The following is a 22,072-nucleotide window of genomic DNA, read 5'->3' as shown; positions in this document are numbered from 1 at the left end:
CTGTGTATTAATATGTAAATTTCTGTATATTTCTCAGCAGTGACCCCTGCTGGTCAGAACAGTGTAAATGCAACAAAAACACTACTATTATTGACCTACTTTTAATTATACTGATGTCAAACGTCTTCAAATGTATAAAACTGATCAGAGATCAGGTAAAACCTAGTTATTTGTTCAATGGAGACGATCTCAGTGACTCTGCATGATCGCATGTGTTCACAGAGATCGATTCGTAAAGGTTTCGAAGCTTCATTAAGCATTATCTGGCAACCCGGATGACGCCAGCACGTCTACGTGCGCAGGCACACGATCTAGACAAACGTACACGATCCGTAAACACATACGTGCGCACAATTAAATAACTAAATAATAACCAAATAACTTTTTAAAACCTTGTCAGATGTCAACAAATAACGCATATATGTGCATATAAAACGTGAACAAACAACATTAAGTATTTACGATGTGAATAAAACTTCATAATTATAGTGTATTGAAAGAATGCGGGTGCAACAAACCAGAAAGTAGATAATTTTAGAGACAAAGATTTTATTTACGGCAACAAAATCATGATTATTCATCTGTAAAGTAATAAGACAAGGTGCAGTTTGAAAATATAAACAAACACAAAGTTATACTAAAGCTCTCGCCTTACAAACATGTAAATATTGTTTGATTAAACATGTATGGAATTTGATCTCAGCAGAGGAACCGAATCCTGTCACATCATGAGTACAAATATCAAATCCATATTCAAAAAACAAAGGAATGAGAAGCATTTGCTTTCTTTAATTAAACAAGTCACATGACATGTCATATGTGTGCTTATAGTGTTTGAGCACTGCAAAAAAACATGTTCTTCCTCAGTGTTTCTGTCTTGTTTTCCAGCACAAAATCAAGATATATTTACTGCAGAAGAGAAATGACTGAAGATATGTTTTGTTAAAGTCATTCTGCTTCTCCAGTAAATATATCTTGATTTAAGAATGTTTAGATATATTCTGTGTGTTCAGCTTTTTTGAGTTTTGGTTTGCTTTTACACCTCTGAAAGAAGGCAGAAATGAGAAAAAATAAATCAGCAAACTACATCTGATTTACTACAATCAGAGAGAGGAACCTTTTGGCACCTCACCGAATCCCGCTACCTCCTAAACATCACATCCCACTCTTGTTTATATTAAACATTCTTATAGAAACTTCAGTTCAGTCAGACTGATGAAACCGATTTAATTTCCTGTGTCCTCCACACCAGAGGGGGCGCTGTTACGCTTTAGCTGTCGTCCTGCAGCATCTCCTCAATCTCACGGTCCCAGTTATCGTCACGATTTTCTGGGTCGACGACCACCTCGTACTCCTGAAGCTCCTGCTGCAGTTCCTTCTCCCAGTCGGCGGTCTCTTCTATCGGAGAAACAACAGAAGTCTTAAAGGTACAGTAGCTTGTCTAGTTGCTGTTTTTGCTGCGTTCTGGACTCACCGTCCTTCTTATCCAGCACCAGCTGCTCCATTTCTTTCCTCAGATCCTCCTGGTTTATGTCACAGGCGTCAAAGGCGTCGCTCACGAACTCGGACACGCCGGGGCTGGTGGAGATGTCTTCCTCTTCCTGTGAGCGGGGCGAACGATAAGAAGGGCGATTGTGATGATAATGCAAATCTGAAGTAAAAAACGTACCTCGTTAGTCTTGGGTTTCGCGCTGATGGTGACAGGAGGCGTTTTCGGTCTGATGGTTTCTGTGAAGCAGAAAAACATGTTTATTTCTGTTTAAAGGACGATTAAGTGGCTCATATTTGGCTATTGCGAGATCAGTTTCGACAGGCTTATTAATGCATAACATTGTTTTGAAATTCGTACATTTTGTTTAGATTTCAAATAAATCACTTTAAATCTTGTTAGTATGGAAGCTTGTTTTCTGCAATGAAATAAATAAAAAAGGTAATTTTGACTTTATATGACTAACTTGCAATTCCGACTATGACTCACATTTCCAACTTTATATCTCGCAATTCTGACTTTACGACTCGCAATTCCGACTTTATATCTCGCAATTCTGACTTTATATCTCGCAATTCTGACTTTATATCTCGCAATTCTGACTTTACGACTCGCAATTCCGACTTTATATCTCGCAATTCTGACTTTACGACTCGCAATTCCGACTTTATATCTCGCAATTCAGACTTTATATCTCGCAATTCCGACTTTATAACTCGCAATTCTGACTTTATATCTCGCAATTCCGACTTTATATCTCGCAATTCCGACTTTACAACTCGCAATTCCGACTTTACGACTCGACTCAATTCCGACTTTATATCTCGCAATTCTGACATTATATCTTGCAATTCTGACATTATGACTCGACTCACAATTCCAACTTTATATCTCAGAATTCCGACTTTATATCTTGCAATTCCGACTTTACGACTCGCAATTACGACTTTATATCTCGCAATTCCGACTTTACGACTCGCAATTCCGACTTTATATCTCGCAATTACGACTTTACAACCCGCAATTACGACTTTACGACTCGACTCACAATTCCAACTGTATATCTCGCAATTCTGACTTTATAACTCGCAATTCCGACTTTATATCTCGCAATTCCGACTTTATAACTCGCAATTCTGACTTTATGACTCGACTCACAATTCCAACTTTATATCTCAGAATTCTGACTTTATAACTCGCAATTCCGACTTTATATCTCGCAATTCCGACTTTACGACTCGCAATTACGACTTTACGACTCGCAATTACGACCTTACGACTCGCAATTACGACTTTATATCTCGCAATTCCGACTTTATAACTCGCAATTACGACTTTGCGACTCGCAATTACGACTTTACAACCCGCAACTACGACTTTACGGCTCGACTCACAATTCCAACTTTATATCTCGCAATTCTGACTTTATATCTTGCAATTCCGACTTTACAACTCGCAATTCCGACTTTACGACTCGCAATTCCGACTTTACGACTCGCAATTCCGACTTTACGACTCGACTCACAATTCCGACTTTATATCTTGCAATTCTGACTTTATATCTCGCAATTCTGACTTTACATCTCGCAATTCCGACTTTACGACTCGCAATTCCGACTTTACGACTCGCAATTCCGACTTTACGACTCGCAATTCCGACTTTACGACTCGCAATTCCGACTTTACGACTCGCAATTCCGACTTTACGACTCGCAATTCCGACTTTACGACTCGCAATTCCGACTTTACGACTCGCAATTCCGACCTTACGACTCGCAATTCCGACCTTACGACTCGCAATTCCGACTTTACGACACGACTCACAATTCCAACTTTATATCTCACAATTCTGACTTTATATCACACAATTCTGACTTTATATCACACAATTCTGACTTTATATCTTGCAATTCTGACTTTATAACTCGCAATTCTGACTTTAACTCGCAATTCTGAGAAAAAAGTCAAGATTATCTTTTTTATTTAGTGGAGGAAACAAGCTTGAACCGTAAACGTGCAATATTCGCCTCAATTGCGTCTTTTTCGTCTAATTGCGTCTTCTGCGCAAGCTGAAAAATTTTAACTTCAGCTGGAAATTTGCATGACGAGTTGTTTGTGAAAGCCAATCAGCAAAGAGTTTACTGACACAACTACTTATTCAAACAGAGAACGGACAAAAAAAACAGAAAAGCAGCTTGGAGAAAAGTGATGAAAATATGCGTCTGTAACTTGAGTTTACATTGCTATGGTTAGCACTGGCATTAGCCAAAGTTAGCACAGCATTCCCGGTGTTGATGATGATGATGTGCGTGAAGACACTCCTCATCGCGCAATGTTTTTATTCACGCAGGTGACACAAAATCAAGTAATCCTGCGAGTAACATGATGTGAATATTTGCTTCGCTTTTGGTGTACACCATTAACGGTTTTAGTTAACTATAATAACCTGAATTATATCATCTGTAAGTCTTTTTCTCTAATATCAGCTGTAGTGGAGTCAGATCAGTTCCTGTAATAACCTGAGAGAGTCTCGTTGAGCGGAGCGGCTGCGTTTTTCTCCTCCTCTCTCTTCTCGGCCGCCTGCTGCTGAGCCGCGAGCGCCGTGAGCTGAGCTGACTGCTTGATCAGAGACACGCGGTAGAAATAATTCCTCCAGAACACGTCCTCCTTCACCCTGAAACACACACACATCTGCTCTCACAAACAGGAAACGAGGCATTCGCCTTTTGCGTTAAAAGTCTGTTTTGACCCGGAAGTGAAATGTGGAATCATGCTGATTTTTTTAACATCTATTAGTTAGATTTGTCTCAAATTACTTCAGTAAAACACATTTATCCTCTGACTGCATTTTTTTTCTAAACATGCTTCACACACAATAATTCTGATCAAAAGTTCATAGTTCAAATAGTCTAAATATGAAAAAGGAAAGAGGGTTTGAAGAAGTGCTCATTCCCCTACTGATGAACGCCACATTCAGGCTGTTTATCATCTGCTTTCATCTCAAAGTAAATGTTTATTTAAGTAAATTGAATATGAAAACATTTCAGAGTAATACTGATGTCGTTTCGTTAGAAAAAGAATATGTAACTTTCATAAATTTAGAGTGTTTTGAGCAGCCAAGTTCAAATGAATTTAATTAAATCCATTGAAGTCAATAGAGTTCATACTGATAATTCTCATGTTATCTGTTCTTATTAATTCCACATAATGATATATTCAAATAAAATTTCTCATAAATATTGATAAAAAATATATATATATATTTTGCATCACTGTTTTTTGCTGTAGCTCTACTAACATTTTAAATTTCAAAGAATTTCTTGATTATTTAATTAATAAAAAGGGGGAAATGAGGTAATAGCATGGTAAAAAAAATAAAAACTGTGCATTCACTCATTAAGTTACTGATCAGATAATATTTTTAAACTAAAATCGTATTTTAAGTTATGACACACGTTTGGACCCAGGAAAGCAACAAATGTTCCATTAATGGAGCCGAATCTCACTGTTTAGGGACGAGGTCAAAGCGCATCCTGTTGAGCAGTTCGTCTTCCTGTAACATCACCAGGGCGACGGGGTACATCTGCTCGAAGTCGAAATGGAACTGCACTCCAGCCGGAGGGTCACGCAGGAAGTTCCTCTTGTCCTGAACGAAGATAAAACATTCGTATTCGGTCACGTTGTCCAGAATGATCAGGTGATCTAATGATTTAGACGTGGATCTGAAACTCACAGCGGATAAAGCCAGTATCTGCTGCTGAATGGTTTCCTCCTCGTTGTATCCGACCCAGGGCGGCACCGCTGCGTCTGCGGACAAAGATGGGTGAAAATACAGAAATGTACAAAAAGATATTTCTTGTGCAGCATCATACCTGTTTTCTTTGCATTTTTCTCTTGCACAAATTTTTCCTGTTCCTTCTGGAAATCTCCCAAAATGGTCTGAAAGAGAATTGAGTGTTTTATGAAAACATGTAATTATTGTTTATTACAGTCAGTCACCGAACTATGAGCGTAAACATGCTATTTATGCGTGATCAAAACAATATTAGGGGCCAAGTGTGAATGTCGTGTTTACAATAAAAGTCACTCTAGAGAAACACTTCAGTTCTGCATGATGTGCGCTACCTTGTCAATGATGCCGTCGATGTTGCTCTCCTCCACCGTTTTCTTGATGGTTTGCGCCGTTTCCGCCACAGACTCTGAGATCTTCTTAGTCGCGGTGCTTGCAAAGTTCAGAATGAAGCCTGACAGAGGAGCGTAGACACATTAAAACTCCAGTAAAACATCAGATTGACCCGTGTGTACAATTCCACATCCCCCAAAACAACCTCCAGATCCTGACAATAAACATCCCAATGATAATATGATGTCATCTGGTATTATATAACATACTGAGATGTTCTGCATCGCTATCTAGTCACATACATAAAAAAATTAACCATGGTACTGAGATATGCATATATTTACATGCGACTCCCATGACGTGTCCAAAAACATATATCTATCACATCATGTAGTCATAAATTACTGTAACTTTACCATGGTATATTATATTATTTATCATATATAAAGTGATATTGAAGCCCATTTTGACTTTTGATTCCATATATGCATAGATTTGATTCTAGTTTACCGTTTTGTATGTTCTGTATAGTCTTCACAATACGAATTAAATATAAATTGATTCATATTAAAGATGGAGTGATTTAAAAAAAAAAAAAATAACATTAATAAAACAGAAGGTAACAGTTTATGAGGCTACTGTCCCTTTAAGAATGAACGCACGGATCTAATATACTGTTACACATCCGATTTTCTCCTAACTCGCGAAGGACGTAACAGACTGCGTTTACATGTTTTGACATAATTGTGTGTGTATTTGACCATTCAAGCGAAATAAGCTGCGAAAGAGAGATAAATTCAGATCGCTTTCATCTGTTTGTGCGCTTCAGCGCCGCATTGAGTCCTTTTTCGCTGCTTTTTTTGTGATTATTAACTCTAACATGTCAATAACTTTAAATAGTACTGTCATATGTTACAATAATGACATAAGAAATGAAAAGTCATTTTTTTCTTGCCGTCAATTTCGACTTTTTAATCTCGACTATGACTATATTTCGACTTTATCTCATAAATTCGACGTTTTATCTAATAATTTCGACTTAAATGTCATAATTATGACTTTTTATGTCACAATTCGGAGTTTTTAGTGCCATAATTAATTATTTTTTTTCCTTATATGCTTCCATAGATATAAAGTGATATAAAGTGATCGGTCTCACCGCTGAGCCCTTTGGCCTGCTGTAGGATCTGTTGTGATTCTTCTGTCTCTGTGTTTATGTTTTTCTCCTCTGCTGTTTCCTGTTTGTCAGTCTTCTCTTCGTTCTCGAGCTCTCCGCCCAGCCATGAGCTCCAGCTCTTAAACATGCTGCCGGCGCCGCGTCTGTCTGACTCTCTGCGGTGAAATGAATGATCTTTGCTGGTTTTAATCAGGATAATTTTACTCCATGTTTCACATCCACACTGGGCCACATCAACAACAGCAGCTAAGCGCTTCCTCCGTCATCATACGGCGGCAGCAGCGGCGGCGGCTCCACAGCGACACCTGCCGCATGGGAGGAATGGACAGAGCGCCTATATTTTTATTCCGAGATGGAAATACACTTCAATAGAACACAGATGCTTACAAAGGAAATACAATATGAAATACAGATGTGCAGTTCTCTATTTGTTATGCCAGTGAAACACATGAAACACCTGGAGCTCAAGATTTGCTGCTCTTTAACCAAAGTTTAAACTTCTGATGGTTCAAGGTTAGAGCTGACAGGATGTGCTACTCCTTATTGAGGTTTTTACATCCTTTATTAAGGTGGTAGTTCATTCTAAGAGGTGTTTAAGGACAAAAAGGTTCATTGTTGAATTCAAAATCCACTGAAGAACCTCGTAAAACCAGCACTATATTAATGAGTTTATTACACCCAATCACACAAAATCAGATTAAAACATTACAATCATTTTAAGACACCAAAAAAAAAAAAAAGCTCATAAGATAATAAAAACACAGATTTCAGCTGTTGCTATGTGGTTTTTAGGCTCATGGTCATTGCCAAGGTGTTGCTATATGTTTGCTATAGTATTCTTGGTTGCTATGGTGTTCTGGTTGGTTGATAGGCTGTTGCTACAGTATGTTCTTTTAGGAGGTTTGGATGAGTTCCCAGGTCATCACTATGGATTTTTGGGTGGTTGCCAAGGTGTTGCTATGGTATTCTGAATGGATGTGGTTGCTATGGTGTTCTGGTTGGTTGATTGGGCTGTTGCTATGTGATTTTTAGGCTGTTCTGAGCAGTTGCTGGGTCATTGCTATGGTGTTTTAGGTGGTTGCCAAGGTGTTGCTATATGGTTGCTATAGTATTCTTGGTTGCTATGGTGTTCTGGTTGGTTGATAGGCTGTTGCTACAGTATGTTCTTTTAGGAGGTTTGGATGAGTTCCCAGGTCATCGCTATGGATTTTTGAGTGGTTGCCAATGTGTTGCTATGGTATTCTGAATGGTTGTGGTTGCTATGGTGTTCTGGTTGATTGATTGGGCTGTTGCTATGTGATTTTTAGGCTGTTCTGAGCAGTTGCTGGGTCTTTGCTATGGTGTTTTAGGTGGTTGCCAAGGTGTTGCTATGGTGTTTATGGTTGCTATATGGTTGCTATGATCTGAATGGTTGCCAGGGTTTTATTTGGTCTCTATGGTGTTCTGGTTGGTTTAAAGGCTGTTGCTATGTGGTTTTTTGGCTGTTCTAAGCAGTTGCTGGGTCATTGCTATGGTGTTTTGGGTTGTTGCTAAGGTGTTGCTATGGTATTCTGAGTGGGTGCCAGGGTGTTATTTGGTTGCTATGGTGTTCTGGTTGGTTGATAGGCTGTTGCCATGTTCTTTTTAGGGTGCTTGGAATGGTTCACAGGTCATTGCTATGGTGTTTTGGGTGGTTGCCAGGGTGTTGCTATATGGCTTATATGATGTTCTGGTTGGTTGTTAGGCTTGGGCTGTTGCTATGTGTTTTTTTGGGGGCTGTTCTGACTGAGTGGTTCCCAGGTCATTGCTATGGTGTTTCAGGTTGTTGCCAGGGTGTTGCTATATGGTTGATAGGCTGTTGCTATGTGGTTTTTAGGCTGTTCTGGGGTGCATTTCCAAAAGAAAACTATGGTCGCAAGTTCCGTCACTACCAATAGAGTTCAATGGGACTTACGACCATAGTTGACTAACGATGCTTTCGGGAAACGCACCCCTGAGCAGTTGCCGGGTCATTGTCATTGTCATTGTCATTTTGGGTGGTTGCCAATGTGTTGCTATGGTATTCTGAGTGGTTGCCAGGGTGTTATTTGGTTGCTATGGTCTTCTGCTTGGTTGATAGGCTGTTGCTCTGCTCTTTTAGGGTGTTCGGAGCAGTTCCTAGGTCATTGCTATTGTGTTTTGGGTGGCTGCCAAGGTGTTACTATGTGGTTGCTATGGTATTCTAAGTGGTTGCCATGCTATGTTCTTTTTAGGGTGTTCGGAGCAGTTCCCAGGTCATTGCTACAGTGTTTTGGTTGCTAGGGTGTTCTGAGTAGGTGTCAGGGCATTTTAAGACATCAAGAAAATAAGCTTTAAACATGACTTTGCAAAAAGCATTTATTTAATTTATTATGACCTAATAATTATTTAAACTTTATTAGAACCAAGACCAAGAACAACAAATAATTCTTTATGTAAAAATGAAATAATCCAGTTCTGGCCCTTAACATTTATCAAATATGATAAGTGAGAGCAAACAGAGATGGAGCGTCTTTAAATGTGTGACATCACACGCGATGAGAGTCACATGACGGCACAGCTGCCGTCCTGATTGGGTCTCTGACCCTGAAAAAGAGACAGATTGATCATTCACAAACATGTCATGTGCATTAGAACATCGTTATAGACTCATCTGATTAACTCTATAAAGCTACTGCATCATATTTAACATGCAAAGGCCTCTAAATGATCAACATGATCAAAAACATGCTGAAAGAAGCCGTTTGTGCAACAGGTTTTTATGACAAAAGGTACCAAACCAAACCAAACCAAGATGCTAAAACATGTTTCAGAAAAGCGAGTGATTCTTTGTCATATGGAATAAAAATATAATGCATAACACTCATATCTCAGCAACCACAGATTAAACATGCATGTAATATGATGCGTTATAACGATAATGATGATGATGTATTAGTAAATATGCAAAGCCACAGTTATTGCTGAAGCAAAGCATAAACGGCGATAAAGTCGGACAACTGGATCCATCTCACCTACAGACGCTTCTGCATCAGGACAGATCAGGAGAGGGAACAACATTTCTTTTTTCTTCTTTTAGGCTTTTACAAAACAGGTGAAGAAGAAACAAAAATATAGATTTCAGCTGTTGATGTGGGTTTTAGGCTGTTCTGCGCAGTTGCCGGGTCATTGCTATGGTGTTTTGGGTGGTTGCCAAGGTGTTGCTATGTGGTCCTTAAAGTGTTCTGAGTGGTTGCCAGGGTAGTAAGTGGTTGCTGTGGTGTTCTGGGTGGAAGATAGGCTGAAGCTACGTGGGTTTTAGGGTGTTCTGGGCAATTGTCAAGTCATTGCTATGGTGTTTAGGGTTGTTGCCAGGGTGTTGCTATGGTGTTCTGGGTGGTTAATAGGCTGTTGCTATGGTGTTTTGGGTGGTTGCCAAGGTGTTGCTATGTGGTCCTTAAAGTGTTCTGAGTGGTTGCCAGGGTGGTAAGTGGTTGCTGTGGTGTTCTGGGTAGTTGATAGGGTGAAGCTATGTGGTTTTTAGGGGGTTCTGGGCAATTGTCAAGTCATTGCTATGGTGTTTTGGGTGGTTGTCAGGGTGTTGCTATGTGGTCCTTAAGGTGTTCTGGGTGGTTGATAGGCTGAAGCTATGTGGGTTTTAGGGTGTTCTGGGCAATTGACCCGTCGCAAAGACCCGCCCCCCTTAGTTACTGTTGCTTTGTCCGTCAAGCCATGGCGCTGTCACGCCACACACAGTGAAAAATACATTGCGGAGCAAAGAGGACACTGACAACACGTCGATAGACAAGACAGAGCAGGTTACGTATGATATTAAACAAAGTCCCAGCTTTCAAACTGTGTAGTTTTTAAAGAAATTCAAACAATAAAAAGCGTTTTGTGGCTCTTTAATGTGTCGTGACAGATCGCTGTAGCGCCTCAGCTCAAGAGGCTCGTGAACCGATCATCTCTTCTTACTAGTCCAAAATAAACATGAATGAACATGAGAATGAATGTTGTTTCAAACGCGGAAAGACGTCAATATACACATTTTTTCAAGTTTAACTCCACTGAGGTTAATCTTCTAACTCCTGACTGCTTTGTCGGACAAAATGGCGGATTCGGCGTTCTGATTGGTTAGATCGCTTGTCAATTAAACTCCCAGCAAAGGGTCAATTGTCAAGTCATTGCTATGGTGTTTTGGGTGGTTGAAGGGCTGTTGCTATGTAGGTTTTAGTGTGTTCTGGGTAGTTGTCGGGTCATTGCTACAGTGTTTTGGGTGGGTGCCAGGGTGTTGCCGCCATGTTCTGATTGGTTGCCAGGGCATTGCTATGGTGTTGTGAGTGGGTGTCCGGTCACTGCTATGTGGTTGCTATGGTGATCTGGATGGTTGCCAGGGTGTTGCTATGTGGTGCTCTGAGCAGTTGCCAGATTGTTGCTCTGGTGTTTTGGTTGGTAGGGTGTTCCAATTGATTGATTTTTTTAAATTATTTTTTTACGCACACTGATTTGTGAGGTTCAGACTGAAATCTATCAGATAACGTCAGGTGACTTTTAGTAAAGCAGCTAGTTTTCACAAGAGCTCAACTGTTTTACCTGTCGCCGCAGGTGAATATCACGGGTCATGATGCCTTCATCGTACTCCGGATCCTCGTCACCTTTACCCTGAACACACACCAGACAATACTCCGCAGTCTCCTGCACAAAATCAGACTTCAGAGGTGAGCATAAACATTTATATTCTCTATACAATGTCAGGTGATCAACCAATATGACAATGCTGATATCTACAGATCATGGATTATTTATTCAATATGGTAAACAATAATAAAGAAACAAAAATATTTTAAATAAAATAAAGGATAAACAAAATATAAATAAAACAAACAACAACAACAACAACAACAACAACAACATGATAGTAATAAAACTAATTTTTAAAAAATAATTAAAACAAAAAATAAGTAAAACAAACAAATAAAAACAAATAAAAACCAAACAAAATAAACAAAAACTATAAATATGTTAAAAAAACAGCCAATACAAAATACAAAATAAATACATGTTTTATCATCCATTAATGTAGAGTTTGGAACAGACACACTTATTAATAAATCAAGCAGACATTATTTATTGATCAATAATCTCAAATTGGCCAACATAACGTTTTATCAAATGTAAAATCCTCTAATAATCTCCGTGACAAGCCTTCCTCACCTCGTTCTGCGGGTTCAGCAGGGAGACTCGGACTTCACCGAACGGGCCCCACGTCTCATGGGTCCTCAGGACTAAATCCCCCTGCGACGGCATCTGCTCCAGACCGGCGCCCGCGGCCCAGATCTGACCACACACACCACACACACCTTCAGAGGGGTCACAGGGACAAACCTTCAGCTCATTCACCGCGTTTTCACCGCGTTTACCGTCAGCATCTGCCCGGCGTTCAGCACACATGGCGAGGGGATCTGGAAGATGATGTCAGGAGCGCCTGTTTCACTCTTTCTCAACACCCAGCCTCCGAGAGCCTGATCCTGAAATCACAATCCACAGACAGCGCTGGATGAGTAATCATGATCATCTGATCCGCTGCTTTACGTCCATCAAACCACAAATAAAACAAAATGAGAAAATATTCAAATGAGATGAAGTTCCTTTCATGCGCTGGATCATCCAAACATAGACATTGCCACATGATCATCTAAACTCTACACTGAATTTTCTAGAAAAAAACACTTGTGATGTATACTGTAGGGTTATTTTTGTTACCTAAAAAACCTTATTTGAAATAAAAATCAATCTCTAAAATTAATCTTATTTTTTACTAAATCTTATTATTTACTAAACCAAAATAAAAAAAGTAATATTAAACAAACAAACAAAAAAAAACCTAAATATAAATATGAAAATAAAAATTAAGTTGAAATGAAAACAGAAGATATTAAAAACTATATAGACATTTTTTAAACTAATAAAAGAGGAAAAAAATAGAATTTATATTATCATTTTAAAGTTGGTAACTTTGTTGTTGCATTTGTCTTTATTACTTTTTTTAAATGTAATTTTTAAATTGTTTTTAAAACATGAAAAGATTTTTATATAAAAAAGAAAAAAAAAATGACAATTACTAAAACTTTAAAAGTAAATTTAAAAATAATAATAAAAACTATAATATTATAAATCAATGACACTAGACATTTTAAAAAACTAAGAAAAAAAAAATTAAAACTTCAACTAAACTAATATATTTCCATTTCCATTTTAGTTATAATAATTCTGTTGATTTTTTAAAATAAAATGTCTATATAGTCATTAATGTTTTTAATTATTTTTTTAATTTTTGTTTTTTATTTTCGAAACATTAATAAAAACTACAAAGATATAATAAAAGAAAAAAAAAACTAAAATAAAAATGGAAAATATAAAGCTAAAACAATTAAAAATATATTTTAAAAAAATTATATAAATGACAAAAACAAAATTAATTGAAATGAAAATGGAAAATATAAAGCTAAAACAATTAAAAATATGATATTTAAAAAAAAATTATAAATAATGACAAAACAAAATTAACTAAAATGAAAATGGAAAATATAAAGCTAAAACAATTAAAAATATATTTAAGAAAAAAAAAAAAGAATTACATGATTGACAAATTGACAAAAACAACAAAATGAAATGTAAAAATATGAATAAAAACTATAATAGAATATGAATGAGTGTGGTATAAAATGACTCTCGACTGACAGGTCAAATCTTCGAGAGAAGCTCGTCGCTGTACCTTGTCGGAGTTATTCTTGAGTCTGATGTACCGTCCCTGCAGGTCGATCTCGTCGATGGACACGTTCCCTCGAGATGAGGAATGCTGGGAAAGCTTGAAGCTGGGCGAGAGCCCTGAACTCGTCCCCTCGTGTTTGCGTTTCTTTCCCCAGCTTTTCCGCCCAGGCTGAGCGTGAGTTCGGGAGACGGCGGACTGCTGGATCGGGCTCGGAGAGAGGTTCAGTCTGGAGGAAAAGCGTGCGTGAAACACGAAAAATAAAACAAACATCCCGAATGATAAAAACCACCTCACCTTTTCTCCTCCCCCTCCAGCATCTTCCGGTACGCGTTTATCTCCATATCCAGCATGAGCTTGACGTCCAGCAGGTTCTGATACTCCTCCAGCTGCTCCTGCATCTGCTGTCTCATGTCTGCCATTTCCTGCTCCTTCTGCGAGAGCCGGTGCTGGTTCAGCTGTCTCTCGCGGTCCAGCATCTGCTCCAGCTCCTGAACACGAGCCTCCAGCGCCGCGTTCTGATCCACACACACATGCATTCATTCATTCAGATGCTTTGACACGTTTCTGCGTCTATTTGAGCAGGTCAGGTCTCCACCTGTTTGTGCAGGTTGTTGATTTGCAGCGACTGAGACTCCAGACGCAGTTTGGTTCCCGCCAGCTCTTCTCTCGTCGAAGAAGCGAAGTCGCTGTTTTTCACCGCCGTCTGCTTGGCGTTCTCCAGCTGCAGGAGATAAACCGCACCGTTACTGCGGACCGACGAGAACCTGGAGAATAGTTGGTCTCTAACGCGTCACTGAGGTACCATGAAAGAAAGATGCGGTGAAACCAAGCGTTTCCTGTGTGTCCAGGTCACAGCCTCTTCCTGTCGCTCAAACCCCTGAACTACACTTCTGCTGCAGACTATCTCAATCTGAGAGTTACAGACGTCAAACACAGGCAAACCTCACTGCTGCGAATCCTCACGCTGGTTATCATCTTTTTAATATTGGAATAAAATATTATATATTTATGAATATTACTCATATATTAAAGTTATAAATATATATATAAAATTTGAGCAATATTTATATATGAATAAACTAATAAATTGTATTCTAATACATGTATATTTTATATAAATATATTAAAAATAAGATTAAGAATATTAAGAATAAGATACTAATAAACTAAACATTATACGTGTATGAATAGCAATAAATTAAATATTTAAATGAATATTTATAAACATTTCTATGTTTTATATAAATATATTAACTTTACTCTTTATTTATAAATATTACTTGTAAATAAGGAATGTTATGAATAACTATATATATATATATATATATATATATATATATATATATATATATATATATATATATATATATATATATATACAAAACAACTAATCCTTTTAATATGTGAATAAAATATTTATAAACTAATATACGAGTAATATTTATATATAAAATATATGAATAAACGAATAAATTATATTTTTATATATATATATATATATATATATATATATATATATATATATATATATATATATATATATATATATATATATATATATATATATATACTTGTATAAGAAATATTAATAAAATTAATAATAAATTAAACAAATGGATATTTATAAACATTTCTATATTTTATATAAATATATTAACTTTACTCTTTATTTATAAATATTACTTGTAAATAAGGAATGTTATAAATAATTAACTAATATATATATATATATATATATATATATATATATATATATATATATATATATATATATATATATATATATAAAACAAACAACTAATCCTTTTAATATGTGAATAAAATATTTATAAACTAATATACGAGTAATATTTATATATAAAATATATGAATAAACGAATAAATTATATTTTTATATATGAATATATATATATATATATATATATATATATATATATATATATATATATATATATATATATATATATATATATATATATATATATAAAACTTGTATAAGAAATATTAATAAAATTAATATTAATAAATTAAACAAATGGATATTTATAAACATTTCTATATTTTATATAAATATATTAACTTTACTCTTTATTTATAAATATTACTTGTAAATAAGGAATGTTATAAATAAATAACATATACAGATATATATAAAAACAAAACAACTAATCCTTTTAATATGTAAATAAAATATTTATATAAACTTTAATATACGAGTAATATTTATATATAAATATATGAATAAACTAATAAATTATATTTTTATATATGAATATTTTATATATATATATATATATATATATATATATATATATATATATATATATATATATATATATATATATATATATATATATATTACTTATATAAGAAATATTTATAAATTAAATGAATATTTAATAAACATTTTATAAATTGTATATTTTTATAAATACATTAACTTTACTCTTATTTTATATATAAATATTACTTGTATATAAGAAATAAAAATATAAAGAAATTAAGAAGTTAAATATTAACAAATATATATATATATATATATATATATATATATATATATATATATATATATATATATATATATATATATATATATATATATACACACACACACAATTTATAAAATAAGATATGAATAAAATAGTAAATTACATATAACATTTATAAATATTTATAAAATTTTATATAAATATTTTTAAATATATTAATTTCACACATACTTTAAATTTTTACTTGTAAATAAGAAATATTAATAAATAAAATATATGAATGAAATTATATTTATATATACACACACACACTCAACTAATAGTTTTGCATGACCGTTAAAATAAATAAATAAATAAATAAAAAAACATATATAGGTCAATTAATTAATAATAAAAATAAAAATAATAATAATAATTCTGAAGAACGATCATGAAGCGTTTTACCTTGGCAGCGAAGGTTTTCTCCAGCTCGTCTTTGTACTGCTGGATTTGAGCTTCATGTTCCTCTCGGAGCTGCTTCATGGCTTCAGCCAATTTACCTTCAAACTCCTTCTGTCTGCCGCTGTCCAGCTCCATCAGCCGGCTCTCGTGACGGCTGCGCATCTCCCGCACCTCCTGAACACAGCAGCGCAAACGTTACAGCGCGTGTCAGCGGGGATCGACACCAAATCCATCCAAAACATGACCAGAAACCTGTTCGCTGAGATGCCTCTGGAAGTCCAGCTGCTCCTGCAGCGTCTGAAGCTGGTTTTCGGCGTCCACTCGACGCAGCATCTCCGAGTTCAGCTGGGTCTGGACGTTCTGCAGCGCCGTTTCCAGCTGGAAGGCAGAAGAAGAGAAGAGTTTACTGGATTTAATTGAGTTAAAGGTGCAGTAAGAGATTTATGAGAAACACTTGATATCTGAAATCAACCTGAACAGACACGCCCCTCCCTTCATTGCTCCGCCCACAAAATGCACAAAAACGAGTGGATGTCTTTTGATCAAAGCTGAAGTCAAGCAAAATTATGTTCATCTGAGCTAATGTCTCTCAGCCACATCTCTTTCTACAGTCTTCAAATCTCGCATACCCCTACTGCTGATTGGCTCACTCTCTCCTCTCCATGATGAGAGGACACGCCCCCACTGCTGTTGTGCTGCTCAGTCCGATCCACTTTCAACAGCGTTTCTCAGAAATCGCTTACTGCACCTTTAAATATTTTACTGCACATTACTGTGTCATCCATGAATTATGTGTCTAGATGATGAAGTTAGTTATGGATAGTTGGTGCAACCACTAGTACAAATACCTCCAGTCTGTCCCGTTTGTTTCATGCATGTTTTGGACTCACATTAGCCACCTGAGTCTTGAGGTCAGAGAGGTCATTCTCCAGTCTGCGGTTGGCGGCCAGTAAATTGGCATAATCCGCTTCTTTCGAGTTCAGTGCGGCTTCAAGATTCCTCCAGTGACCGACAGCCGTGTTCAGTTCACACTCCTTCTTGTTATTCCTGAGGACAAGCGAACAAACTTAAGATTATATTTAATAAGCTGTTTTAATACTGACAGAAATATGCAGCAATAACAAAAAATTAAAAAAAAAAATTCTGATTTGTCAAAATTATAATTTTGACAGTCAATTTAATGACCAAAAAAATCATGATACATAAATTTCATAATAAAAAAAATCGAAATTATGACAAAGTTGAAATTCTGACAGTCCTGTTTATGATATTAAAAGTTAAAATTGAAACACTAAATCGTAAATGTAATAAATCGAGATTATGACATACCAAATCAAAATGGACCCCAGGAGTTTGACTGACAGGTGATCTAACCAATCATAACGCCGTTACGTCTGACAAAGACGTCAGGGGAGATTTAGTAGATTAAGGTTGGTGGACTTGAACTTGAAAAATGGTGTATTGACGTCTTTCCGCACAACATTCCTTCTGATGTTCATTCATTTATTTGATGCTATAAATTAACTAGTAGGAAGAGATGATCGGTTCACGAGCCGCTACAGCGATCTGTCGCGACACATTAAAGAGCCACAAAATGGTATTTATTGTTTAATTTCTTAAATTACAAAATTTGAGAATTTGTTTCATATCAAAGGTAACCTGCTCTTGTCTGTCGACGCGTTGTTAGTAGGGCTGCACGATTAATCGCATGCGATTGTCATGCGTGTCTCATCAGAAAAGCCAGTTCTGTGATTAGCGGTAAGCTACGCAATATCACGTTCATAACCGCATGCGATTCATCTGCGATTATAAACGCAATATTGCGTAGCTTGTCCGCGAACTACGGCTCTGTATATGAAGTGCCGCTCCATTTGAAAGCAGGTGATGGACATTTACCGCTAATCACAGAACCGGCTTTTCTGACGAGACACGCATGACAATCGCATGCGATTAATCGTGCAGCCCTAGTTGTTAGTGACCTCTTTCATTCGTGATGTATTTTTCACCGCGTGAGAACATGTTCGACCGTAGCAACAGTAAATAAAGGGGGCGGGTCTTTGCAAACGGTCAATAATGACTTATCTAGTTATAACTAGATAAAGTTTGAAGACAAACTTTAAGTTGGCTTGAAAAAGCCGGTCCAGAAAGTTTGAAGTAGTTTTAAAAGCTTAAAGTTTGAGAGTTTTCAGTTTGAAATTTTGAAAGTTTAAGTTTTAGTTTAGTAGTTTAGATAGATAGATAGAGTCAGGGTACTCAAGGCGGTTGCTAGGGTGTTATGTGTTTGCTAGGGCTCTCGGGGTGGTTGCTAAGATGTTGCAATGCAGTTGCTACCGTACTCTGGGTGGTTGCTAAGGTGTTGCTATGCAGTTGCTAGGGTAATCTGAGTGGTTGCTAGGGTATTCAGGGCGGTTGCTAAGGTGTTTCTATGCGGTTGCTAGGGTACTCGTGGTGGTTGCTAAGCTGTTGCTATGCGGTTGCTAAGGTATCCTGGGTGGTTGCTATGGTGTCACTATGCGGTTGCTAGGGTACTCGGGGTGGTTGCTAAGGTGTTGTTATACGGTTGCTAAGGTATTTTGGGTGGTTGCTAGGGTATTGCTATGAGGTTGTTAGGATATTCTAGTAAGGTTGCTATGCTGTTCTGGGTGGTTGCTATGCGGTTGCTAGGGTGCTCTGTGTGGTTACTGTGCTGTTGCCATGGTGTTCAAGGTGGTTGCTTGGGTGATCTGGGTGGTTGCTATGATAGATAGATAGACAGATATAGTTAGATAGATAGATAGATAGATAGTAGTTTTATAGATAGATAGATAGATAGATTTAGTCAGATAGATAGACAGACAGATAGATAGATAGATAGATAGATAGATAGATAGATAGATAGATAGATAGATAGATAGATAGATAGATATAGTTTGATAGATAGATTAAACAGAAATAAAAAGGATCGTGTTTGAAAGAAAGCAGTGGGAGAGTCTGGGACACATAAAGGAGCGGGAGAGCCCCTCTCATGACGCGAGTTTGCGTCTGTTGTAAAGGGATTTTCACGCGCGAATGAAGCGAGTAAACTCAAAATGTTCAAGCGTCCAACTACGCGCGAAGAGCGCGATTTATTCGCGCAAGTCGCGTCTGGTGTGAACGCAGCATAAAGGCGCCTTTGATTTAATTTCCCTCTACACCACTAGATGGCACAAAAGCTTGCCGCAGCACTTTCCTAAACATCCGCTTTTCAAGACGCGTGTAAATTTGTCTGATCTTTGTCGCGATCGCGGGCAGCAACACAAAGTTGATTCTGAGGTAGTTTGATCTAATATTTGATGTTTTTTTTTTTTAAATGTTGATTTAAGAAGCAAATTAATGTTTGTATTTTCAGACAAAGGTCTTCTGAATGATTTTCAGTTTGGTTCAAGGTAATTCAAGCAAGAGTTTTTCAATAACTGAAGAACATGTAAAATATGGTATTTGTGGTAAAAGCGCCGCTGCTGTTGGGGCAAAAGGCACAATAAGAGCTGACTGACCTTTCCATTTCTTGACATGGTTAGATTCACATATCAAACTGGGTATCCATCTTAGAGATAATCCCCATATTTATGAAGCAATCATATTTTAAAATATATTAATCATATATTAATGACATCATTTATTGTCACTACTGTAAATCTATATTAAATAGGCTATTATGGGATCTGCTTCAATGCTTTCAGAATCTTTCCTTTTTAAAATAATTTTGTTTCTGTATTTTTAAAATCTATATTTATCTATATATCTATATATATATTAATGACAGTATATTTATTGAACAAAAATGAATTCTTTTATCAAAATAAACAGAAAATAGTACAAACTGAGTCATTATTAAAAACATTTTAGCTAAAGTATTTGTACAAATACTGTCTCTTTTACCCCATGCATTACTCACCACCTCATGCATTTATAAGTTTTTTTTAACAAAATGAACCAATTTTTTTTTTTTTTTTTTTGCACACAATATATGTTGCTCCATCAATGTCCAATACAAACATATATATATTTTTCCTGCAATCAAATACGTTGAGAAAAGCACAGTTGTGTGTGATTTACAGCAGCACATTTCTCTGATGTGGTGGAAATGGTTTTCCATATTAATCAACTGGTAATTAAACCAAGTAGAGGAAACTTCACCTGGTCGTGAGTTTGCGGTGGTCCTCCTTCAGCTGGGTTAACTCGATCTGGAGTCTGGCTCTCTCGTTCGCGGTGGCGTCCAGACTTTTACGCGCGTCCGCGAGCTCCGTCTCGTACAAGCGGCGCACGTTTCCGACCTCCCTGACCGAGCTCTCCTCCTTCTCCTCCAGGAGGAGCTGCATGGATGACTTGTCATTCTCCAGCTGTCGGACCCGCTCGATGTAGTTGGCCAGGCGGTCGTTGAGGTGCCGCAGGTCCTCTTTCTCCTGCAGGCGCGTGAGGCGCGTCGGGCTGACGCCGGACGGAGACGCGCCGCTCCGCCTGGAGGAACGCGCGGTGGTGGCGCGGCTCTCCATCGGGGTGGAGGTGATCATGGCCATGACTGACGCACTTTACCGCTGGGCTGGCGTCTAAAAATATAACAGAAACGCTGACACACACTCAGAGAAGTGAAATAAAGCAGGTTTCTGACGCTTTGCACATGCGCCACAGGGTAAATGTCAGCGCTCCAACACGCATGTATGTAACGCACGCGCTAAAACCCTGGATTTCACTGAGGTTTGCTGTTGTTTCTCTCAGAGGATCGGACTGAACTCAATTGTGCTTCATTACTGTCAGCTGCGCAGTGATGTCACATCACAAGACCAGCCGGATTTAAAGGGAAAGATTCAATAAAAACAAACGCAGCAAACGTTTATCCTAATATTGTGGCACAAACATCTAAATATGATGCGTTTATTAACTAAAGCTCCCAAATTAGGATTACTTTTAATTAGTCTTAAAGTGTATGTTTTTTTTTTAATATTAGTAATATATATATACAGGGCTGGGTAGGTGAGTTTTAAAATGTATTTCACTATATTTTACAAAATACATGCTTTAAAAAGTAATTTGTAACATATTTCAAACGTTGGAATACTAATAAACATGCAACATAAAAACAAGACAATTGCGAGATTTTATCTCACAATTCTGACTTTTTTCTCAGAATTATGTGATGTAAAGTTGCATTCGCGAGTTGTAAAGTCAGAATTGTCAGATATAAACTCACAATATTGAGAAAATTGAGAATTTTGAGAAAAAAAGTCATAATTGTGAGATACACTCGTAATTTTTCAGAAAAACGTCTGAATTGCAAGAAAAGAAGTCATAATTGTGAGATTTAAACTCGCAATTGTGAGAAATAAGTCAGAATTGCATGTTTTTAATCATGCAATTCTGACTTTATAACTTGCAATTATGAGTTTAAAAGTATTAAAAAAAAATTTTCTTTAAAAATTTCTTTTTTTTTTTTTTTTAATTCCAGCCTAAAATGCTTTCATCAAAAAATGAATTTCCCATAGTTTCATGTAAAATCAGCACAGTTTAATAGACTTGTCTGGAAGATGCAATAAATGACAACACACACACACAATTTATTATTATTATTTTTAGCGAAATATACATATTT

The 22,072-nt window shown here is 36.6% G+C and overlaps 2 protein-coding genes across 4 annotated transcripts; both read right to left on the bottom strand.

Moving 5' to 3' along the window:
• Positions 1–529: 529 nt before the first annotated feature.
• On the bottom strand, positions 530–7,120 carry syap1 (synapse associated protein 1). Of its 2 annotated transcripts, XR_007182927.1 has the most exons (10): positions 6,772–7,120; positions 5,615–5,733; positions 5,362–5,428; positions 5,223–5,296; positions 4,996–5,135; positions 4,009–4,163; positions 1,670–1,728; positions 1,475–1,601; positions 1,001–1,398; positions 530–906 (listed from the first exon to the last, which is right to left on the bottom strand). XR_007182927.1 is itself a non-coding variant. In XM_048177869.1 (9 exons), the coding sequence occupies exons 1-9, from the start codon at positions 6,914–6,916 to the stop codon at positions 1,271–1,273; spliced, it is 1,014 nt and encodes a 337-aa protein (XP_048033826.1). In that variant the 5' UTR covers positions 6,917–7,120; the 3' UTR covers positions 530–1,270. The 2 variants fall into 2 exon arrangements, 1 of the variants encoding a protein (XP_048033826.1); XM_048177869.1 differs by having other exon boundaries at positions 530–1,398.
• A 2,006-nt stretch (positions 7,121–9,126) lies between these two features.
• lmnl3 (lamin L3) lies at positions 9,127–21,248 on the bottom strand. Of its 2 annotated transcripts, XM_048177867.1 has the most exons (12): positions 20,623–21,248; positions 17,358–17,514; positions 16,720–16,845; positions 16,471–16,641; positions 14,133–14,258; positions 13,832–14,052; positions 13,541–13,763; positions 12,186–12,293; positions 11,980–12,102; positions 11,359–11,460; positions 9,801–9,866; positions 9,127–9,372 (listed from the first exon to the last, which is right to left on the bottom strand). In XM_048177867.1, the coding sequence occupies exons 1-11, from the start codon at positions 21,000–21,002 to the stop codon at positions 9,828–9,830; spliced, it is 1,776 nt and encodes a 591-aa protein (XP_048033824.1). In that variant the 5' UTR covers positions 21,003–21,248; the 3' UTR covers positions 9,127–9,372; positions 9,801–9,827. The 2 variants fall into 2 exon arrangements, with proteins under 2 accessions (XP_048033824.1, XP_048033823.1); XM_048177866.1 differs by lacking the exon at positions 9,801–9,866.
• Positions 21,249–22,072: the final 824 nt, after the last annotated feature.

Source organism: Megalobrama amblycephala, linkage group LG24 (genome assembly GCF_018812025.1).
Source record: "Megalobrama amblycephala isolate DHTTF-2021 linkage group LG24, ASM1881202v1, whole genome shotgun sequence".
NCBI lineage: Eukaryota > Metazoa > Chordata > Actinopteri > Cypriniformes > Xenocyprididae > Megalobrama > Megalobrama amblycephala.
The sequence above is the reverse complement of the archived record's forward strand: the minus strand, read 5'-3'. Positions and strand labels throughout refer to the sequence as shown.

What these genes read in the sequence shown, in the direction of transcription:
- syap1 (XM_048177869.1), bottom strand. Translation starts at nt 6,916, where the DNA reads ATGTTTAAGAGCTGGAGCTCATGGCTGGGCGGAGAGCTCGAGAACGAA. An exon ending in AGATACTGGCTTTATCCGCT is followed by an intron (nt 5,136 to 5,222) that starts GTGAGTTTCAGA and finishes ATCTTCGTTCAG; the next exon opens with GACAAGAGGAACTTCCTGCG. An exon ending in GCTCAACGAGACTCTCTCAG is followed by an intron (nt 1,729 to 4,008) that starts GTTATTACAGGA and finishes TCTGCTTCACAG; the next exon opens with AAACCATCAGACCGAAAACG.
- lmnl3 (XM_048177866.1), bottom strand. Translation starts at nt 21,002, where the DNA reads ATGGCCATGATCACCTCCACCCCGATGGAGAGCCGCGCCACCACCGCG. An exon ending in TGCTGAACCCGCAGAACGAG is followed by an intron (nt 11,461 to 11,979) that starts GTGAGGAAGGCT and finishes GATTTTGTGCAG; the next exon opens with GAGACTGCGGAGTATTGTCT. An exon ending in ATATTCACCTGCGGCGACAG is followed by an intron (nt 9,373 to 11,358) that starts GTAAAACAGTTG and finishes TCTCTTTTTCAG; the next exon opens with GGTCAGAGACCCAATCAGGA.